Source organism: Dama dama, chromosome 23 (assembly GCF_033118175.1).
Source record: "Dama dama isolate Ldn47 chromosome 23, ASM3311817v1, whole genome shotgun sequence".
In the NCBI taxonomy this organism is placed as follows: Eukaryota; Metazoa; Chordata; class Mammalia; order Artiodactyla; family Cervidae; genus Dama; species Dama dama.
Genome location: NC_083703.1, coordinates 34,213,804 through 34,237,205, shown reverse-complemented (window position 1 = coordinate 34,237,205; position 23,402 = coordinate 34,213,804). Strand labels below are relative to the sequence as shown.

General features: G+C 39.6%; 1 protein-coding gene across 5 annotated transcripts in view; it reads right to left on the bottom strand.

The window, feature by feature from the left end:
* Positions 1–13,926: 13,926 nt before the first annotated feature.
* ARHGAP12 (Rho GTPase activating protein 12) overlaps positions 13,927–23,402 on the bottom strand; it is a 116,196-nt gene continuing 106,720 nt past the window's right edge. For all 5 annotated transcript variants that reach the window (XM_061126332.1, XM_061126333.1, XM_061126334.1 and 2 more), the window contains 7 exons: positions 23,054–23,156; positions 21,487–21,603; positions 19,626–19,724; positions 17,661–17,738; positions 17,424–17,558; positions 17,078–17,180; positions 13,927–16,314 (listed from right to left, as the gene is read on the bottom strand). In XM_061126332.1, coding sequence (XP_060982315.1) covers positions 16,140–16,314; positions 17,078–17,180; positions 17,424–17,558; positions 17,661–17,738; positions 19,626–19,724; positions 21,487–21,603; positions 23,054–23,156 — 810 coding nt within the window. In that variant the 3' untranslated portion in view covers positions 13,927–16,139. The remainder of the gene's footprint in view (positions 16,315–17,077; positions 17,181–17,423; positions 17,559–17,660; positions 17,739–19,625; positions 19,725–21,486; positions 21,604–23,053; positions 23,157–23,402) is intronic.

The window sequence follows — 23,402 nt, the reverse complement described above, 5'->3', positions numbered from 1 at the left end:
CTGCTGTGTCCCTGAGGCCAGAGTCAGGTCAGGGCTGAGCTCAGAGCATTCAGACCAGGCTGTACCTGCACTGTCTAATTAATGGGGAAACAGTTCTCAGAAGCCATGTTCCAAGGTCACAGTCGCTGAAAGGGAAACAATCAAAGAGAACTGATTCAGCTTGCCAGAACCCACGACTAGTAGACACAGACCTCGCCCTGCCAGATCCCCCAGGAGACGCACCTAAGTCTTGTCTGTGTGGTCACAGTGCCGGGGTAGGGCTTACAGGAGCACGCAGGCAGGACGCTGTCGTAGACAGGATCGGATTTGAGGACTTGTGCCGGGAGGGGCCGAGGGCATAAAGTTCATGTCACAAAAACTGACTTCAAGAAATACATGATCCGAATTCCCTGGTGCTTCAGTGGTTAGGACTCCATGCCTTCACTGCCAAGGGCGGGGCTCAATCCACAGTCAGGGACCCAAGATCCCACAAGTCACGCAGTGCAGCCAAAAGAAAAAAGAAAAAAAGAAATAGGTGATTCGATTTACAATAAACAAAAAAGACCTGGAAACAACCAAAATGTCCATCAACAAATGAATGAATAAAGAAGATGTGGTACATATATACAATGGAATACTACTCAGCCACAAAAAAGAATAAAATAATGCCACTTGCAGCATCATGGATAGACCTAGAGATTATCATACTAAGTAAAGTAAGTCAGACAGAGAAATACAAATATCACATGATATCATTTACATATGGAAATCTAAAAGAATAGTACAAGTGAACTTATTTACAAAACAGACAGACTCACAGGTATAGAAAACACACTTATGGTTGCCAAAGGGGAGAAGAGAATGATAAATTGGGAGCTTGGGGTTAACAGATGCACACTACCATATATAAAATAGATAACTAATAAGGGCCTACTGTATAGCACAGGGAACTATATTCAGTATCTTGTATTATTATTTAATATGAGAATTATTTAAAAGACTATAGATATAGACACATATTAAATATATGTGTGTGTGTGTAACCAAGTCATTCTGCTGTGCACCTGGAATTAACACAGTATTGTAAATCAACTATACTTTAATTTTTTAATCAGCTCCTCAAAAAGTTAACATAAAATTACTTTATGACCCAGGAATTCCACTCCCAGGCATGTGCACAGAAGAATTGAAGGCGAAGACTCAAACAGATACCTGTACACTCATGTTCACTGCAGCATTACTCACAACAGCCAAAAGGAGGACACAATTCAAGTGTCCATCAATGGGAGAGTGAATGAACAACAGATGGCATATACCCAGTGGAATATTATTCAGTCATAAAAAGGAAGTAAATTCTGACACATCCCACAACACGGATGAATCTTGAGGATGTTATGCTAAATGAAATAAGCCAGTCACAAAAGGACAAACATCATATGATTCCACTCATATGAGGCACCGAGAGCAATGACATTCATAGAGGCAGGAAGGAGATGAGGGGTTATTAGAGACTGGGGAAGGGGTAACAGGGAGTCAGTGTTTCATGGAGACAGAGTTTCTATTTGGGATTATGAAAAGTTCCAGAAATGAATAGTGGTGATGGTTGCACAACCTTGTAAATATACTTCAGTTCAGTTCAGTTGCTCAGTCATGTCCGACTCTTTGCGACCCCATGAATCGCAGCACGCCAGGCCTCCCTGTCCATCACCAACTCCCAGAGTTCACCCAAATTCATGTCCATCGAGTCAGTGATGCCATCCAACCATCTCATCCTCTGTCGTCCCCTTCTCCTCCTATCTTCAATTTTTCCCAGCACCAGGGTCTTTTCAAATGAGTCAGCTCTTCGCATCAGGTGGCCAAAGTATTGCAGTTTCAGCTTCAACATCAGTCCTTCCAATGAACACCCAGGACTGATCTCCTTTAGGATGGAACTGGTTGGATCTCCTTGCAGTCCAAGGGACTCTCAAGAGTCTTCTCCAACACCACAGCTCAAAAGCATCAATTCTTCTACACTCAGCTTTCTTTATAGTCCAACTCTCACATCCATACATAACCACTGGAAAAATGACAGCCTTGACTAGACGGACCTTTGTTGACAAAGTAATGTCTCTGGTTTTTAATATGCTGTCTAGGTTGGTCATAACTTTACTTCCAAGGAGTAAGCATCTTTTAATTTCATGGCTGCAATCACCATCTGCAATGATTTTGGAGCCCCCCGCAAAATAAAGTCAGCCACTGTTTCCACCGTTTCCCCATCTATTTGCCATGAAGTGATGGGATCGGATGCCATGATCTTAGTTTTCTGAATGAATATACTTAGTGCCACTGAATTGTATATTTAAAACCATCAATTTCATGTTATGTATATTTTGCTACAATCAAAAACAATCCTTCAGTTACTTAACTCCTCAGCAGAAAAACCCACTTCATTCCAGGTTTGCCTCAGGCCGCCACAGGCTGGGAGAAGCAGCAAGCAAGAGCATTGGGTAGACTTCTGATTCCTGCAGGGGCACGCCAGATTTCCAGATCACATTGTCCATTGGAGGAACAATTACATCCTGGGGACAACAGAAACACCATCAAGCTGACCAGAGAGAGAGGTAACAGAACATTTGAGCATCTCAGCTGCTCAACCGTCGTTAAAATGGGCAGACTGATGGGTTTTAGCTTTAACAGTCTCTTGAGGCAAAGAAACAGGAACAAAGGCCTGCCTCCACAACCACCACTGGCGATAGGCGCCCAACAGGAGACCCTGCCTGCAGGGATGCCTGCCCATGGGGCCACACTTCCTCTCTGCCCAGAAGCATACACAGCACATGTGACAATGACTGTGGCAGCAGGCAAGGCAAGGCAGGCGCACAGCCCAGCCTGGCCACTGGTCCCAGACTGGACTTGCAGCCTAGATTCCCAGGGAGACTCAGGCCAAGACTGTGGTGCCAGGTGGTCCCAGACGCGCCCACCTGCCCCTCGGCACAGGTAAACAGATGCTGGCAGCTACTCTCACTGCTGTGACCCCCTCCTCATCACTCCCTCCACCCCCCTGCTTCCTGTCCTGTTCCGTCCACAGCTCTGCCTCCTTCCCATTTCTTCCGCTCTCCTGCCCCAGCCCCTCATGGCCTGGACATTCTCTGTGCGACCAGCTAGGCCTCCTCATCCTTTTGACCTCAACCCCAGAGGCATTTCCTCGGGGAAGCTTGCTCTGACCCCAAATCTAACCCAGGCCCTTCTGTAATTACCCTTTTATAAACCTGTTTCCTGGCTTTCAGAGCACTTAAATCACCGGTTTTGAATTATACATTTATTAGTGGGATGATTTGAATAATATCTCTATCCCTCACTAGACAATAAACACCCGGACAGCAGGAAACACATCTGGTAATATTCATCATAATCCCAGCATCTCATACATTGAAAGGACTCGAAATTGTTTTTGAACGAATAGCTTAGAAGACTTGGGGTTTGTCTCAATTTTGCCCCTTGTTCTGTGCCCTTTGTCAGCCACTTATCTTGCTGAAATTTAGCTTTTGTAACAAAGCAACTTGTACCCTTTTAACATTTAAAACTGAGTAGCATCTTTCCTTTCCAGTGAAACAAAAAGAAAACTGAAAAATAACCAAGAACAAAATTACAATAGAGAGTGTCAATTGCAAATAAGATCCTACAGGTCCTGCTGCTTCTCCCATCGAATGGCTGGGCTCAAGCTATCATTAGGAGAGAATTTTATTTTAAAAGTGTCATCTGAAACTGCAAGGATGTCTGTTAAACATCACAATTCCCAGGGCTCTTAAAAGGACCAAATAAAATCAATATATGGTACTTCCCTGACAGTCCAGTGGTGAGGCCTCTATGCTTCCACTGCAGGGGACATGGGTTCCATAGCTGGTGGGGGAACTAAGATCCTGTGTGCCACGAGGTGTGACCAAACATATAGATAGATAGATAGATAGATCCCCTGGAGGAGAGCATGGCAACCCCCTCCAGTATTCTTGCCTGGAGAATCCCATGGACACAGGAGCCTGGCAGGTTATAGTCCATATAGTTGCAGAGTCGGACACAACTGAAGTGACTTAGCATGCACATACACACACACACACACACACACACACACACACACAAATGATTAGGTACTTACTATAAACCAGGTACCACGCAAGGTGCTCCCAAGACATTCTCTCATTTAATCCTTGTCTTAGGACTGAAAAGAAGGTATAATTGTCTGAATTTTACATTTGAAGAAATTGAAGTCCTTAAAAGTTCAAGAAATTTGCTTCAACTCCAGTTGAGAAATACGAGATTGGAACTCAGGTCTCTCTGACCCCAGCGCCCATAGTCTCTTGACCCCGAGACTCCAGGTCTTCCCAGGGTGCACCTCAGCCAGCACTGCCCTGGAACTGACCAGCTGCTGGCCATCTAGAATCCAGGAGGGAATGTAGAGGGTCTCTGCTTTCCACGTCCTTCCCAAACTCACTAGAAGTCTGGAATGCAGAGCACCGCATTCCCTAGTATAAGGGCAGCTGAGCAAGGACCCAGATCTCCTAGGGAAACCCAGTTCTGCAGAGCATCCCAACTCCGCCACTCTGCCAGCATCTCCCTGACTCCAGTGAAGGGGCCATCGCCTCATGTCACCAAGATCTGCTTCAGTTCACGTTCCCTTACCCTGCCCTCCACTCCCTGGTGTGAGGTTCAAACAGCCCTCAAGTGTCTATAAGATCACGCAGTGAGAGGTTGACACTAAAGGAAGCCCTCTTTTAATTTACAAACGGTTTTTTAAAAGTGATCTTTCAACCCAAGACAAAATCCAGCTTTGAATTTTTTGCCACTGTCTCCAGATCCAAAAGTACTGTTTCCTAAGTGTTTGAATAGAACCGCACTTTGTCCACTTTGGAATAGATGTACAGTTTCCATTCTGCTCTTTGGAAGGCCTTCCTGTGTTTATGGCAAGTTGTTTTCAATGTCAGTCACAGAAGGAGCAGGAAGACCCTCTGTGTTCAGTGCACTGTGTGGTGGTGTGTGCAGGTATGTCCTTAAAATATCTCTCGGGAGTAGCGATGAAGAGTGACAGCCAGGGGCTTCCCTGGTGGCTCAGTGGATGAAGAGCCACCTGCCAATGCAGGAGACACAGGTTCAATCCCTGGTCCAGGAAGATCCCACAGGCCTCGGAGCAACTAAACCCATGTACTACAGCTTGTAAACCGGTGCTCAAGGGCGTGTGAGCTGCAACAACTGAGCCTGTGTGCCACAACTACTGAAGCCCGTCAATAAGAGAAACCATGGCAGTAAAGAAACCCTTTGTTGTTCAGTCACTCAGTCGTGTCAGACTCTCTGCAACCCCATGGACTGCAGCATGCCAGACTTCCCTGTCCTTCACCATCTCCCAGAGCTTGTTCAAACTCAGGTCCATTGTGTTGGTGATGCTATCCAACTATCTCATCATCTGTCATCCTATTCTCCTGTCTTCTATCTTTCCCAGCACCAGCATCTTTTCCAATGAGTCAACTCTTTGCATCAGGTGGCCAAAGTATTGGAGTTTCAGCTTCAGTACCAGTCCTTCCAATGAATATTCAGGGTTGATTTCCTTTAAGACTGACTGATTTAATTTCTTTGCAGTCCAAGGGACTCTCAAGAGTCTTCTCCAATACCACAGTTCAAACAATTCTTTGGTGCTCAGCTTTATGGTCCAACTCTCACATCCATACATGACTACTGGAAAACCCACAGCTTTGACTGTACAGACCTTTGTTGGCAAAGAGATGTCTCTGCTTTTTAATATGCTGTCTAGGTTTGTCATAGCTTTTCTTCCAAGGAGCAAATATCTTTTAATTTCATGGCTGCAGTCACTGTCCAAGTGATTTTGGAGTCCAAGAAGGTCTGTCACTGTTTCCACTGTTTCCCCATCTATTTGACCTGAAGTGATGGGACTGGATGCCATGATCTTCGTTTTTTGAATGCTGAGTTTTAAGCCAGCTTTTTCACTCTCCTCTTTCACTTTCATCAAGAGGCTCTTTAGTTCCCCTTTGCTTTCTGCCATAATGGTGGTGTCATCTGCATATCTGAGGTTACTGATATTTCCCCCGGCAATCTTGATTCCAGCTTGTGCTTTATCCAGCCTGGCATTTCGCATGACATTCCTCGCATATAAGTTGCACTGCAATGAAGAGTAGCCCCAGCTCACCACAAACAGAGAAAGCCCACACGCAGCAATGAAGACCCAGCACAAGCAAAAATAAATAAGATATTAATTGAAAAAAATTGACAACCAGAAAAAAATAAAACTGAAAAAAAAGTTTTTTTAAGTGACAACCAGGACCCTAAGATTAATTACTCTAAACAAAAAATATCCCAGAAAAGGTCAAAATAGTAAGAACTTGATGATTATGTTTTGAATGTCTAACCAGGTTGTGAGTGGGTAGCTATTTTAACTATACACATACTAAGTTTACTTTCTGCAAAGAGACATTTCCAACTCCTACTCCAAGCTCAAGGAAAATTAAAACACCACACACACAGACACTTGTCTCATCCGTATTTTCACCAAAGATAATGAACAGCGTAGACAAATCAAGCTGACAGGTAATTTACCATTAATGGTTTGATTTCATCAGTCTAGCCACAATGCATTATGAACCAGGAAAATTAGACAAGTCAAGAGGCTGATAGTATCAGTGTTTAATGTTTATTTTCCATTACCTGGCAGCACAATTATTCTCAGTAAAATATAACCATTCTCTAAGAGAAAAACTTTAAGCAGTTTGGGTAATAAAATAGTACTATTACAATTTCAAGCAAACTCAGCTACTTGGAGAGAGTCCATGTGCCTTTATTGATGACCGCGGTGACAGCTGGAAAACCATGCAGATTTATCACTCTGTTTAGGTGAAATGAAGGGAAACAGGACATTCTCCACACAAATAATGCGCCATATCCACTAAATGAGAGCTGCTTTTCTCTTTCCCTTTTGAATGTCATGCAGAATATCATCATTTTTAAACGAGTTGACAGCTCTGTGCAGGTTATCACATCCCAAAGCAACAAAGAACAAAGTTGTTAAAAATCTGACATCAATATGTGACTTATAAAAAATGTCACACTTACTCTGGTGCCCTAAGCCCAGGTATAAACTCATCCAAAAATGATGGCAGCTTCCCCTGCCTATCTGACTTTTCAGAAATTGAGTTTTCAAGAATTGTTGAATTGTTTGAGATGAGCTTCACACACAAACATTCTTGTCATAAGGGGAAATTATTCTTCCCGATGCTCTGTTTTGAAAAAACAATGGAATGGAATACAACTTTGAAAAAAAAGGTAGATTCCTTGCTCTTCAAATGTAATGTCAATGTTCCTAATTTTACCATTGTGGCCCTTGTGACCAGCTACCAAACAAAGCAGCTGAGAATCCAAGAAAAGCTTCAGTTTCAAGATAATGTTTTCTTAGAAGCAGAAAGATAATAATTTCAAGAGCATCAATGCCAAGAGAGGGAAAAGGCAGTTTCTAAGACTTAATAAGATCCATCCTAACTCTGTTTACCACAGACATGCTGAGGGCTGATAGGAGAAGGCGGGGAGGGAGGAATAATAATAATAATAAAGCTTAGCAAGAGCTTCAGTGTACAGAAAACACAACACCTGCACTGTGGGGACGACTGAAACAAGAGGGAGGAACACGTGTCATTTCTCATTCGCCCTCCACTCGCTAGTTGAGCATCCATTGATTCTTACATGAAACACATCACTTCATGGTTGCTCTTGTCTTTACTCCTTTATGCATTTTTACCCTGGATTATTGGTCTTTTCCTTCTTTCTAACAGATCTTTAAATATTAAGGAGATCAGCCCTTCATCTCTAACAGATTGTGGTAATCATGAAAGAAGAGTAAAAGAATATACTGCTAATAGCTATAGTAAAAGAAGTGAAATATTGAAAACTACTAGAGACAAAAGACAAAAGAAAGAGGGGAAGAAACACCATTCCATGTTTATGGCTGTGAAGAACTTTTAGGAACTGAGGACAAGAGATCAAATGTTACGACAAAAGTTGTTGACTACTTCACCAACACGATAACTGAAAACATTAACAACTTTGGCATACTTTCTGCTCATTCTCTGTAACAGTGGCATTCAATTTTCACTTGCAGGGTGCACGTAGTCATTAAGGACCATATACCCTCCTGTTGGCCCTCGAGAGTCTTATTCCTATGAGCAATTAAATATTTAATACACAACTAGTCCTTATGCTGAGGTTTCCGAGACATTTTGGTAGCCTGAAACTGTAATCTAAACTGTAATTGATCCTAAAAGATGGGATCATGAGAAGAGTCTTGAATTCTTAAATGCAGATGACAATGTGTGCCTTTTCTACTTCAAAGTTGGATAGAAAAATCCCTTGACTTTCTTTCCTTGAGAATCTTAAATACATTGCTTCCATTTGCATCTGATATAATGAAAATTCTGATAATCTAATAATTTCCTTTACAAGTCACATGTCATTTCAAACAGATGCCCCAAAGATTTGCTTTTCCTTATAGTCCAGTAATTCCATTCGAATGTCTTATTGATGGTTATCTTAGATTATTAGTTATATTGATATTAGTTTTGTTAGCTATATTAATATTAGTTATTTGGTGTGCTCTAATTTCTTTTCTAACTTAAGGAAAGTACTCCTGGAACATTTTTAATGTCTTTTACTTGCCCTTGGTTTTCGTATGAGCTCCTATTGATTCTGTATTTGACCTTTTTATCTATTTCCATTGTCACTTTTTATTAAAAATTTTTTTTTACATCTTTTAAGGCATTATGTTTTATTTATCTGCTCTTATGTTTCTATTTACAATTCTGAAACATTTTAATTCTGTCCTGAATTCTGTCATCTTAGTTCCTGTAATTCTGATTTGATGTTGTTCTTTCATGTCTTATACTATTCCTTAAAAACGTTGAGTTCATTTTGAAATAAAAGATTACAGTTTTCTTTATGGGCATGTTTAAGCAATGTGTTTCTGGAATGCTCCCACTTCCACAGAGATGTTAACTATACTAATTCTTTTTTTCCTCAAATTTCATATGAGATTTGGCTTTGATGCTATTATTTTGCTCATTTTAAGGTAAAAGTAATCTTCCTGAACTTTTGGACTAAGGATTCAAGAAAGGTTCATTACCTTATCAGATTCATTCAGGTGTTTCTGAGCTGTGTTAAACATTATGGCAGCTTAGAGGAGCAGGAGAGGGAGCTGTGTGCTGAACTTTGGAGCGGGCTAGGCTCCTTCAACCAGCAGCTGGCTGAGGAGCAAAAAGCTCAGCAGAATTATCTGAGTTCAGTTATCTACACCAATCAACCTACAGCCCAATGTTACCTGCAGTTCAACACCAGCAGCTGCTGAGCTCAGGACGGTCGTGTCTCCCTCCTCCACCGTCAAGCTCACAGAGGCTAAGAGTCAGAGAGGAAAAAGCTGCAGACCCCCTCCACCAATCCATGTCCTGGAGAGTGCTGAGCCAGCACCCACCTTTGACCCTAGGTAATAAAGTTATTCACTAAAGAAAAAAAAAAAAGCATGGCAGTTTGATTTCTGGGACTTGCTGCCCTGCCCACCCTGACCTAGACAATCTTCTTGATCCACTGTCCCTATCCTGCCCAATTTTGATTCCACTCCCAGCAACCCTTCTTCAATGAGAGGCCTTGCCCTGGAAGGGACCTCTAACAAGTTGGTTTTGAGAACTCCTAGCGGAGAGTGACTCAGCCCTCCAGTCCTGGTGGTTTTACTGTGATTCTCCTGTCCTCTGGCCTGTCAGATGCTAGCTACCCTGGGGTCTCTTTCTTGCTCCTCTCACAGACACCGTATCCTTGCAGATCTTGGAGCTGGTGGAGCTTTATCCACACTTGCTTGTCCATTGGGGGTTGTGAGGGTATGTTACCTAGTTTTGCTGTCAATGTCATCATGTTGTTGTTTTAATGTGAGAACTGAAAAACTATGCTGTAACCAGCATCTTCCCAGAATCCTTTCCATGTGTCTTCACACAGGAGGGATGATGTGGATTACTTATGTGACTGCTAACAATGTTGTTAAATCCACGATTTTCCTGAAACTTTAGCTAATGTTCCACTCCACATTTTATTGCTTCCCACCACGATGATCCATCTGCTGTTTAAAAGCAGGCCTCATCCACTGAAACAATGCTTCATCAAAGCCATCAATATTTCCTGTATTTATCTGACAAACTTGCCTAACTTCAACTCAATAAGTACTCGAATTACATATGTCATTCTCAACTCAAGCTACCCAATCACATAGCAATAAATCTCAGCTCAATCTCAGCAAGCTGGCCCGACCACAACACTAGCAGCTGACTGGAAGGCATATTCATAATTTATAATAAAACTACTGAGACTGATCATTTCAGTTCACCTACTCAGTAAGGGTTTTACGTCAGAACTAAATATACACCAGTTGTCATAATACCAATCTCAAAAACATAAACACAAAAGCAGGGACTCCGTTTTGTTCACTTCCATATCCCCAAAGGTTAAAGCTCTGTTATCAAAACATATTCATATTTATTAAACAAAGTCAATGAATTTGTTGAATAAATGGGATCTTAGAAGACTGTTTATATTAAAGTGCCTTCCCAACCTCCTATGCAGTGGGAGATGTTTCAGAGCTGTCTGTTATCTGAAACAATTTCATATCATCTGACGCTGGCTTTGTGGAACTACTGATGCCAACTGAATATGCTCCAGCTGCTTCCAAAAGTAGTTAGACGGGTAAGAAGTTTCAGCTGTTGGTACTGGCCATGCTCAGAATCAACTTAGCTAACGTAACAGGTCAGGAGGCAGAGCCATAATCAGAGGGCATCGTAAGGTGCAGCCAGGTGTCAGGAATGACACATCTGATCTGGTTTCCAACATAAGTGTTGAATTCAGGGAACCTCATAGAACTAAAAATATTGGGACCCCCCCCTCTATAAAAGGGGGACCACATACTTGTGCTGGCTTCCACAGAGGGCCTTGATTCCTCTTCAAGTCTACCCCCTCCAGGAAATCTGGACACCGTGGACACAAGGGCCTCAAGAAGCCCCAACACAAGCTGTGTGAGCAGCCACTCATCTGACAGTCCAAGGCAAACAGCAACTGCTGAGAGAGGCTGTGTGTATAGTCACCAGAATGCACATACCACATAAAAGAGAAGTTTCAATATGTCCCATAAATAAAAACGAACTTAGCTTGAAAACAGATGTCTACAACAGGTAGACAAGCTGTTTCTTCATCAAACAATATGTGAACATGCCAGAATATGCTTTACTTAAATGCATCACAAAGTTTAAACAGAAATAACATAACTAATTAAGATTTTTCTTCCCTTAGACTCATCCTTCTGAGCTACTGACCAGCCATCACTCTGTAGGCATGCACACACATTCTGGGCCTCCATAACCTAAGACTGTGAATGTGAGGTCCCAGTAGGTCTGTCCTGCTTGATCCATCGATGAGACTCAGTTTTACTTAAGTGTTAAGACACCCATTTCTCTTGACCAAATATATACACAATCTCTCAGAATATCCAGGAGGCCCTTAATACCAGGCTGAGTCTCCACTAGTCATGACCCTGACCTGACAGCTGTTCTGACTTCTACTTACGCACAGGCCTTGTTGATAGTTTCCACAGCGTCACATCTCATTCTGATGTCAGTACAGATTTCATCAACATCACAGGTTCACAACAACTTGCAGGTTTCACTGCTACTTGCACTGTGAGCCACAATTAGAACTACCTAGGGAATTCCCCGGAGAAGGCAATGGCACCCCACTCCAGTACTCTTGCCTGGAAAATCCCACGGACAGAGGAATCTGGTTGGCCGCAGTTCATGGGGTTGCTCAGAGTCAGACATGACTGAGCGACTTCACTTCACTTTTCACTTTCATGCATTGGAGAAGGAAATGGCAACCCATTCCAGTGTTCTTGCCTGGAGAATCCCAGGGACGGGGGAGCCTGGTGGGCTGCCGTCTATGGGGTCACACAGAGTCAAACACGACTGAAGTGACGCAGCAGCAGCAGCAGGGAATTCCCTGACGGTCCAGAGGTTGAGATCCATACTTTCACTGCATGGAGCATGGATTCGATCCCTGGCTAGGGAACTAAGATTCCACATGCCTCAATTAAAAGTTCCCACATGCAGCAACTAAGACTCCCGCACAGCCAAATAAATACATTTTTAAAAATATTAAAAGCAAAAACAAGCAAACAAAACAAGACAAAAAGAACTACCTAGAAGATCTGGCTCCCGGTTAAAATCTTTACCAAAGGCTGTTCTTCTGAAAACATTGGGAGAAGAAGTGAAATGAAGGGAAGGGCGGGTTGATGAGAAAAATTAAGAAACCAAACTTTTCTGGATTCATATTGTGGTGGTGTGTTAAACAGGTACCTTGTTCTCGATGTGCTCTGTTTATGAGTACCATGAAAGTGCTTTTTGCGTTTTTTCTTTTTTTTTTCCTGTAGGAGAAGGGAAGCAATGAAGGAAATGAAAGCGTTCATTTAAGTGCCGCAGTCACATAAGGCTAATCTGTAAAAGCTCAATCCCGCTCAATACACTTACAGCCACCCCTGGTCCACAAAACTTCAGTTGAGAAGCCTAATTGAGATTCTTCAGGAGAACTCCCTGCCTTCCGTAGCTACAGAAGGCCTTATTAGCATTCTGGACATCCCGTTCTCTGCAAGGCCTGGGGCTGACTTTGTCGGGCCTGGGCTCCAGGCTTGTGAATTTTCAACAGATTCTAATCACCATCATTGTAAGGCTGCTGATCTTGTTTTGCAGCCCCTTTGCCTTTTTTTTCTTTTTTGGTTTCAAACTGAAGTTGCATGTAACATGACTGTATTAGTTATACTGGAATACCGTTTAAAAACAAAAACAGAAACGATGCCCACCTCAAGGACTGTAACAAACACGCTAAACTCGCTAATTAAAACACGTTGGTCTCAAACTAGGCATGCTTTCTATAAAAGAGGACCGTTAGTGCAGACTGAGTTGAGACCAGGAAACTTAATACCATCTTATTTTCTACCCATTTTCAACTCTATATGGATGCAATATTGTAGTTGACTTTATGAGAGGATGACACCCATCTGACTATTCTTATTTTTTTTTTTCACTAAAGACATGTTGTAGGTTCCTCTGTGTATTTCTTCTAAATGCTTAAAGATGTTGGAGAAATCAGTGTCGTGAAAAATGGCATGTTTAAACATTTAATCAGAAGCCTCTCCCATGAACTGATAAAAAAAATCTCAGGGCACAATTATGGAATAACCTTTTTTGCCCTCTCTGCTATCTTAATATTTAATATTACAAAGAACCATGGGATAAAATTAAAATAGTACAAAGGTCTCCAGGTATCTACCATTATTATTATTATTATTATTGATGAGTTTTCATTTGTATGTAAGCAATGACACATTCAGGCTTCCCTGGTGGCTCAATGGCAAAGGATCCACCTGCCAATGCATGACACATGGGTTTGATCCCTGGGTCAGGAAGATCCAAAAAGAAGGAAATGGCAACTCACTCCAGTATTCTTGCCTGGGAAATCCCATGAACAGAGGAGCCTGGCGTGATGCAGTCCACTGGGTGGCAAAAAGTTGGACAGGACTTAGCAACTGAACAATATACATACACATATATGTGTGTGTGCGTATATAACACAACTGTCTATGCCCAAAGTTTGGCTGAATTATTCCATTTGTGCTTTTCACATAAGAAAAAAAAAATCTATCGGTTTGCCTCTACCTAAAAGGTAACAATGCTTTTTTTTAAAATTAACTTTTTCTAAAGTAAAAGGCAAAATTTCTTACGGCAGTAAAATTTAAATAGTGTTTTCTTGTATTGAAATAGAACAACATACTTGAATAAACTTTTTTCTTTCCATTTCCAACTATTTTTTTTAATGACACTCTGAAGGAAAGTCTATTAGTAGATGAAATTTCACTGACAATTTATTTCAGCCTTTAATGTATTTTCTACTAAAAATCAAGCTGTCAAGACAGGAAAAATTACTGGTTTTGTTATGACAAAAGAAGTGAGAATTTTTAATTCACAGAGGATGAAAACACAAGACATTGATCTCATTGTACATACAATATTACAATAAGCTGATTAGCCATGGACTATTAAAACATTTAAGACTTCACATACACGTGTACTTTGAAACAAGAAACACAGGACAATTTTATTCTTTGATATGTTGTAACTACCAAGAGAAAGAACATCACTGATTTGCATCTAATTGTTTTCCTGGCATACAATCACTACACAGGCCAGGCCTAGGGCATACTGTATATGGTTATGGACATCTTTAGGCAAATATAAACATTCTCATCTGGGGGATTTTTCTCCCTGCCCAAGACAATCTGCTTTCCCACTGCTGTCAAATAGCTTAGTTTGTTATCAATTTAATAAGATTACAACCACAAACAATACTTTTACCACAAAACTCAGGCGACAGGTTTTTAGGCAGGTCATACAAAAAATATTTGTTCCCAAGAAAACGAATCTGTGAATTGTAAATGTGATCCTAAGAAAAACAGTCTTGGTTACAAATCATTCACTTTCAAATACTGATGAAGAAACAGAGTTGGGGGGGTGGGGGCGCGGGTGGGGTGGGGAGGGCACTAGTGGGGGGGGGCGGAGCAGAAAAGGTGTGAAATGAGGGAGACATATTTGCCACAGGAAATATCGGATTCACTTGATTTTTTTTTAAATGAGGTATTATAAAAGTGTGCCAGTAAATGCAAAAACAAAACAAAATTAAAAACCAAAATGCACATTTCCAACAGAAAAAAATCTCTAAACCTCTTATAGTTTTCTTTATTCGGATTAGACATTTCATTTACAGCAGTTAATCTAGAAAAATACATTTTAAAAAAATCTTCAGCAGACCATGCTCTCTGTAACAAAACCTTCCAAACCCTGTTTTATTATACAAACCAATCTACATTAGTAATGTAAAAAGAAATTCTCAGATTTAGCAATGTCATTTCTGATCTGACCTCTATCTAATTTACATATGGGTTTCCACTATTCATACTGCAGAGTTAGAATTCTGTAATAAATTTTTTTCTAATGTATTCTGTACATATTAAATAATCTAAAAGGTTCCTCTTGTAGTGCATTTACCATTTAGCAAGTCTATTCAGCATTTTTCCAGTACCATTTGCATTACAGTGATTTGCTGTAAATGTAATTAAAATCTAAAAGTGCACACAGTTAACTTCCTCAAATAACGGCCTGTTTCTGGAGGAAACCTAATATTCATGGAGAAAAATTACCAGTATCGTGATTAGAAACAAGGGGTTAGAATGTACTCTGAGACTATACAACACAATTATATACATGAGCTAAAGGACAGTCTTCAGCCTGAACTTACATCAAAGAAAGTTGGTTTCTCCACAGGGTCATACCAAGAACTCAATATGGCACTAGAGAGAATTAGGATTGTTAGCTACAAGTCAGTGTAGTATAGACAGCCCCAAAATACCCTGAACTGGCTTATGCTAAATTCAACTCTAGTATATCACAGTGTTTTAAGTACTATTAGTGTGCTGCTGTGTTACACAGTGAAGACAGCCAGCCTTCATCAAGGCCTGGTGTCTGGGCTGTAATGAGTCCCAGCACTCAGACTGCCACTGCATGCAGAAACCCTGGAAAAGAAACACACAGGTTTCGAAACAGACATACTTCACTTTGTTTTAAATGCCCAGGAGCGTTTTCAAAATAACTGATTGTAAGCGTTGTTCTATCAAGTAATGAACCTATCAAATCATGAGAAGAAATTCTACGTTATCCAGTTTAAGGAGAAAAAAAAATGTATTCTTACCAAATTATCCAGTGTATATGACTGGTTAGAATCGCAAGTTTTGATTTTTTTTTTAACTGAAATTCAGAGTGTGAAATGCAAACATTCAGGATAAAATTAATTCAAAGGTACACACAGGTTTATCAACTTGCAACAAAGCAGCAAATATGAGGGCCTAACACATATCTGGACTCTTCCGTTCCCTTCTGATCCCTCAGAAAAGTGCAAAATCAAAGAGTCACTGCTTGGTCCAAACATAAGATACGTCAGGTATAAGGATCTGGAATCTGATGAAATTCAGCTTCTATTCCACAGGTTGTCTTCAGTAAGTGTCAGCGTCCAAAGATGGAATTTATCTCGAGAAGAATTAATTCTACGATCTGATTCTGGTAGACAGTATGGACCGCTATGTTACCAGTTTCCTTCTCTGGCTTGAGCAGAGTGGGACCAAAAACAATCGCTATGCTCTGATACGTCATTCGGTTTTTTTCTCCATTTTCTATAACTCTAAGAGGAAAACAAAATTGTTAAAAAAGAAAATTTAAAAATCAGGGAAATTCTTCAGTGTTATAAACAGTTTGCACTCAGCAAAGAAAAATAATGCTCGTTTCCCTAAGGTAAATACAAACTATTTAACCAAACAGAATTCAGTCTGAATAATATGGAAGGTTTTCTTTTGGATAAACTTAGGTGACAGGTATAATTGAACACCTGCTATAATTCAGATAACAATGATTCCCCCACTAAAGTGACGGGGAAATATCATTAGAGCACAGAGAATAAACTTTGAATTTTACTCATTTTATGCTATTTAAAAAAAAAAATTTCATGCTATGATCCCTTATTTTAATAAACTGGTATCCTTCCTATCAGAAGTTTCACAGTAGCTATATGGTAATTTAGACCTAATTACCCTGACTTTAAGGTAACTGAATATTCCTCACTTAATAACCAGTCTCATCTCCATAATAATTAACTTGAGCAACTATTTCTGAACACTTACTATATGCTAGGCATTATATATTAATAAAAGTTTCACATATAAAATTGACCTTAATGTATTCTTTATACCAAACCATGTTACCTACGAGGAACTGGGGCTCAGAGACATTATCTTTCTTATGTTACAAAGACAGTGGAACAGCACAGCTGGGCTCTGAACCTGGGTCTGGTCGCCTGGCCCTGAGGGTCCCACACCACATATCATACCTGTGCACTTCTCTGACCTTTTTCCCCAGTTACTCCTTCTCTCCTGCCGTGAGATTCTTACCTTTTGAGATGTCTGAACAGAATCTGCATTGTGTCCTGATTTGGCTTTGGCAACTGTTTGATCAGGTCCTTCACAGCAGAGACACGCTGTCGTGGTTCTTGTTCTGAAAAAAGACAACGAATGGAGAGTCTGCATGAAACTGAAAGCGGTGGCAGGGTTTTGGAAGCTGGTATTTGGTGATACACAGTGACACCTGGTGGTCGCATTTAAAATTTCTGGACTGAAGCGATTCTTTGAAAAAAACTTGTTTCAAGCAAGATCAAAAGGAATTGCAGTAGCTTAATCTGTATGAACAGAGGGTTTTCAATACCTGGGGCGGGGAATTGAATGCAACTACATTACTTACTAATTGCATTAACAAAATCATTAAAATGATTAAATGTAAAGAGAGGTTCCGGTAATTCTCGAAAAAACATTTTGAGGGCTCCAGTGATGACATGAATATCTTCCCATTTACTATCCTTCAAGTCCAATTTCTCATCTGCAAAACAGAAGGAATAGGAAATTCTTGGAAATTATCTTAAACCAATTCTAACAGTATGAGTGATTCTTCTGTATATAACAACAGGGAATACGACCTCACCGTGATTGACTGCAAACCTCAGCTTCTGGATCACTGCAAGGTTGCCACTAACTCTGTAAATCCCATCAACATCCAGCCCTAAGAGACAAATGACAATAATTCAAGATTGACGTTCTTGTGGGCCTCATCTACAGATGCTTTCACGTCTTAGAATTCTTATTTATTAACATTTAGCCTAAAATAAAATTTCTCTTTTCCTCTCAATGGCTTTTTATAGCTACTTGGCAGGGAAACGGGTGGAGATTCACTCTCAATTGTTTGGTAAACAGCAACAAATCTACTTTATCAAGCAGACTGTGGATCGCCTCACAGAAATCATCTCAACCTTGAAATACTAACAATTTATGATAAACTTCAGCAAACACTTGAGGATAAATCAAACAGTAAAGAAAACTGGTAGAAAAAATCAGCCTACCCATTTCTTTGTATGTCATTTGATAGTGTAAATGTACATATTAAGGCACCCTCTGAAAAATATTTGTCAAATTACTGTTGTTCTTCAGTTGCTAAGTCGAGTCCAGCTCTTTATGACCCCTTGGACTGCAACACACCAGCCTTCCCTGTCCTTCACTGTCTCCCAGAATTTGCCCAAATTCATGTCCATTGAGTCGGTGATGCTATCTAACCACCTCATCCTCTGCTGCGTTCCTCTTCTACTGCCCTCAACCTTTCCCAGCAATTATGGTCTTTTCCAACAAGTAGCTCTTCGCATCAGGTGGTCAAAGTATTGGAGCTTCAACATTAGTCCTTCCAATGAATATTTAGGGTTGATTTCCTTTAGGACTGACTGGTTTGACCTCCTTGCAATCCAAGGGACTCTCAACAGTCAGTGTTTATAATAAACTTAATATGAAGTGAAAGTGTTACTCGCTTAGTCGTGTCCTACTGTTTGTGACTTCCATGGACTGTAACCCACGAGGCTCCTCTGTCCATGGAATTCTCCAGGCAAGAACACTGGAGTGGGTAGCCACTCCCTTCTCCAGGGGATCTTCCCGACCCAGGAATCAAACCTGGGTCTCCTGCACCGCAGGCAGATTCTTTACCAACTGAGCCACCAGGGAAGCCCAATAAACTTAATACAAGCCAGCAACTAAAATGATGGTTCTCTAAGAAGAACTGATAATTTGAGATAGCTATTAATTTCTTTTATTATGTGGAATAGAATCATTTGAAATTCACACAATGAAATCCCCCGAAGTTCAAATATTCAATAAATGATGATGCACATATTAACATTATCTAATGTGCTTATTAATCACTTAACTTCCAGTAAAGTAAGGACCATGGCTTCTCTATTGTCAGGCTGATAAAGATCAGAAAAGAGATCCGTAAGCAGCAGTAATTACATTTTATGCAAACATTTTCATTACACAAGATTTTTTGGATGACATACTGATGTAAGTTAATGTGACTGCAGTCAAGATACTGCTATTTTAAAAGCTAGTATAAATAACACTAATAAATAACATGCTAAAATTGACCAAAATAGAAATTAATTTAAGTCTTCTTTTACAAGAAATGATATAAAGAGGATTTGTCTACTTGGACACTTTATAGTTGACTTAGCGGTTTTGGAAGGTCATCTCATTTTTATTATAAACAGAAGAAACTTTCTCTTGGTAAGTAAACACCAACTCCAATACTGTCCAATCATTTCTTAATAAACACAGTTTCACAATCACCACTTTCATTTTAAGCAAATGTCAACTCCAAATGTCCTCAAGGAATACCATATCCTTAATCAACCCTAAGTACTGAACAATCAGCAGATGACTGCAAAGGTCTTAATTTGAAACAGTACAAAAGAGTAAGTTTTTTCTTTTTTGCAAAACAGATGCTTTTCTTGACAACTTACAACTAAAAAGAACTTCTGGTTGCAAAACTCAGAATAAAAAATCCTAGGGGTTTTAATGGCAAAACAGTGGGCTGGTGTGCTTAACATTTAAAAAAAATTTTTTTTCTTACCATATTGCTCGACATGCTCAATGCATAACTTCACAAATTTTGGCACTGTGCTATTCTCTCTCTGACACAGATTAGAAAGATTGGCTCCAAATACCTGATCTGGAAGAGATTTTAAGAAATAACAGTTCACAAAGTGGCTAAACCACTGTGAGCACAACAGGAGGTATCCTTGCAAGTGTGCACTTCACCACGACACATGCGTGTCTGATCTGTACTTTGATGACTGCTTCCGATTGTATTTCACAAACACAGTTTTCCTTCTTCATGAAGTCCCAAGAACACATTCCCTCACTCCTGCCTGGCTCCTCTGCTCTTGTTTTTGGTGGCCACACCTCGCAGCTTGCAGGATCTTGGTTCCCTGACGAGGGACTGACCCTGCACTTGGCAGCTGAAAGCACAAAGTCCTAGGAACTGGACCATCAGGGAAGTCCCTGGCTCCCTTCTTACTTTCTCATCCTGTGCGGAGGACAGGATCAATCTTCCCTCCTAAATGGAGCTCCTTCTCATCACTTCTGGTCTCAGCTAATATGTCACCTCCTTAGAAGAACCTTCTTTGGGACTTTCCTGGTGATCCAGTGGCTAAGACTCTATGCTTCCAACGCAGGGGGCCCAAGTTCAATCCCTGGCTGGGGAACTAGATCACACATACTGCAACTAAAACTTGCCATGCTGCAGCTAAGAGTTCACATATTGCAACTGAAGATCCCGTGTGCCACTAAGTCCCAGTGCAGCCAAATAAATAAATGTTAGGGGAAAAAAAACCCTCTGACTGTGCTACCTAAGGTAACCCAATTCTAGTCACTCTATTTTATCACTGTGTTCAATTCTTCGTGGAACTCATCACTATTTTAAATTATCTTGTCTGTATCTCATCTTTATAGAAGTTTCTTTTATTCCCCGGCAAATGCTTTGCTTTTAAACATTTTCACTGGACTGTAGTTGATTTACAAGGTTGTGTTAATTTCAGGCGTACAGCAAAATGACACAGTTACACATACATATATTCACTCTTTTTAAAATTATTTTCCCCTATAGGCCACTATAGAGCATTGAGTAGAGTTCCCTGTGCTATACAGTAGTTTCTCTTTAGTTATCCATTTTACACACAGTAGTGTTTACTGAAACTTATTTGTATATTTTAGTTTAGATGCTTTGCAAACAGATGTCCCAACAACAGTCTTTGTTAGAATCTTCACAAAAGACAGGCATAATATACATATTATGCTACCTTTTATTATATTTTTTACTGATGAACAAATGTCTTTTGAGTGTATTAGAAAATTTTACCTTTGAAATGAAACACACTTTTAAGAATTAAAGGTATATACACAGAACATGTAATTTTAAAGAATATTAAAAGATCTTATTAGTGAATTGTGACTCTTACACTTGAAAAAAATATAAAAATTATTTAGGAAAAAACACTTTATACTAATTTTGTAATTACCTTAAATGAGAACTGGAGGCAAACAATCAAGAATAAAATTGTTCATTATCTTTCTTCATTTTTTCTACTGTTAGTGACTATTCAATATTTCTTCTGATCTGTGCAACTCAAAACTAAAAATCTTTATTGTCATTCTGAAAGTTTGCCACCCAACCCATCACATCTGTGTAGTTCCTCTGGTGCAGGGTTTCTAAAAACTGAATTTGGTATTTATATCTGTTCAATGCTTTAAACTCACATGCATTTAAAAATTAATTTTAATTACTCAAATTTATTGTAATCACTGAACTGATAACTTAATGAATAAGGAATGAAAACATTTTTACTGTTTTGAAATTACTCAGCTATAAATGTAAAATGTCTTATTTCTGATTCTGGCCAAAGTTCATTGCTATAAACATCACTTCTACCTACCTTTAATATAACCTTTTTCACGAACAGCTTGCAAAGTGGGGCGTCGTGTAAGAAACTTCTTCAAGTTTTTCTTGGTTTTCTTCTGTTCTGAAGAATCTATGCTAGATATTTTTGTGGCTTAAGACAGATAGATATTAAGCATTTCATAAGATAAAGGCTTTTTTGATAAAAATTTTTCCACCTAGCATTCAAAATATATTAATCTCATACATAAAAATTACAGTAAATCAATTATTCTAACTTTAATATGGTTTAAGAGTAACTCTTATGAAGAATTAAATTAACACAGACCCAATTTCAAAGTAATACACCACACAAAACATTCCATTTCTATCACTAAACACTGACCACAAACAGTGCCTTCTTTAGAATGTGTGCCATGACATTTGTAAGTTATTCTATTATATACTCATTATTTAATAAATGATACTATGTATAATCTTAGACTATCCCCCAGTTTTAGAGCATAAAATGAAGAGCAAAAAGTAAAGAAACCATCCTATAAAACATAAACAAAACCTCCACCCTTCCCTATCCTTACTGAACTGGGAGCTGGGGATTGTATATGTATACATATATATTAAGATGTACTCATATGTACACACACATATGCACACATATCCATCACCAGTATTTGTGCTTCAAGCTGAACTCAGACTCATCATAAGTATCCCTACCCTGACCTAAGGATGGGATCACCTGGAAAATGGTCTACATTTCTTGTAGTCCTGATTTCTTTTTTGATTACCATAACACAAATTTGAAAAGTAAATTTCTTGAAAATAACCATATGTGAAGAAAGTTGAGAGCACAAACAATGTGAGGAATGAATTAAAACAATAAAATTTTCATGTGTTTACACTGTTACACAGTGACAGTGTCAGTAATAGGCCTGAACAATTAGAATGCGAGAGAACAAATGAACTGATTTTTCTACTCCTTCAGTTCCTGTGAAGACCAAAAAGTTCTGAGTTAAATGTGGATTTGTTCAAATAGATTTAACAAAGTTCAGAATCATGGCTAATGGCCTATTTAAACTATGCAATTTACAAGAGGCCTGCTTTAGAAAATCCAATCCCTAACACTGCTGGCTCACTCTGGCCCTGTATGTCGTCTGGAGGTTAAATTCATGCAGCTACCTGCACAGACATCTGTGAGTCAGAGGCGGCTGCCTGGTGTTCGGTTTGGAACTACGGTACATATCCCCTAACTTTTGACTTCTCAATGTGTAAGGATCTTAAACAGTAATTATCCATTTTTCAGTTCATAAAATTCAGCTTCCTAGAGACCTCAACATAACTGCATTCTGTTGTGTCCTTTTTTTTTTCTCTTAAAAAGAATGCAATATATGGTGCCATCGGGGTGCATACGATTAGGGTGAAAAATTACAGTGAGTAAATGAAGACAGAGAACACTGAAATACTGAGGCTGTGACTACTGAATCTTACAACTCTTGTAACAGTGGTGATTCTACTCAGCATTTACAGATTTACTTTAAAACTTTGAAGAGCTAAGAGAATAATAAGCTCACTCAAACCACTAGCAAAACTGGGAAAGAAAAACTTACAACGCAATTTCTTCGGCTCCTTCTGGTCCTTTTCTTTATCGTGCTTTTCTATTCCTGGTGAATCTGGTATCTCCTCTTCAATTGCTTCATCGGGTTCTACTGTCTGTTGGGTAGAGATTTTCCAAACACGTATTACTTTTACGATTACTTTAGATGCAATTTTCAGAATGACCAGTGATCAATTCTTCCAAATGACTTTAAGGAATGAATTAGTATACAGAAGCCATGATTTAGATATTTGATAAATATTATAAAAAATACTCTTTTTCTCCTCCATTGATGGCATTAATTCTGAATTTCAATAAAGAAAAAAATTACTGATAATTCACAAGGATAATGGGTTTGTACC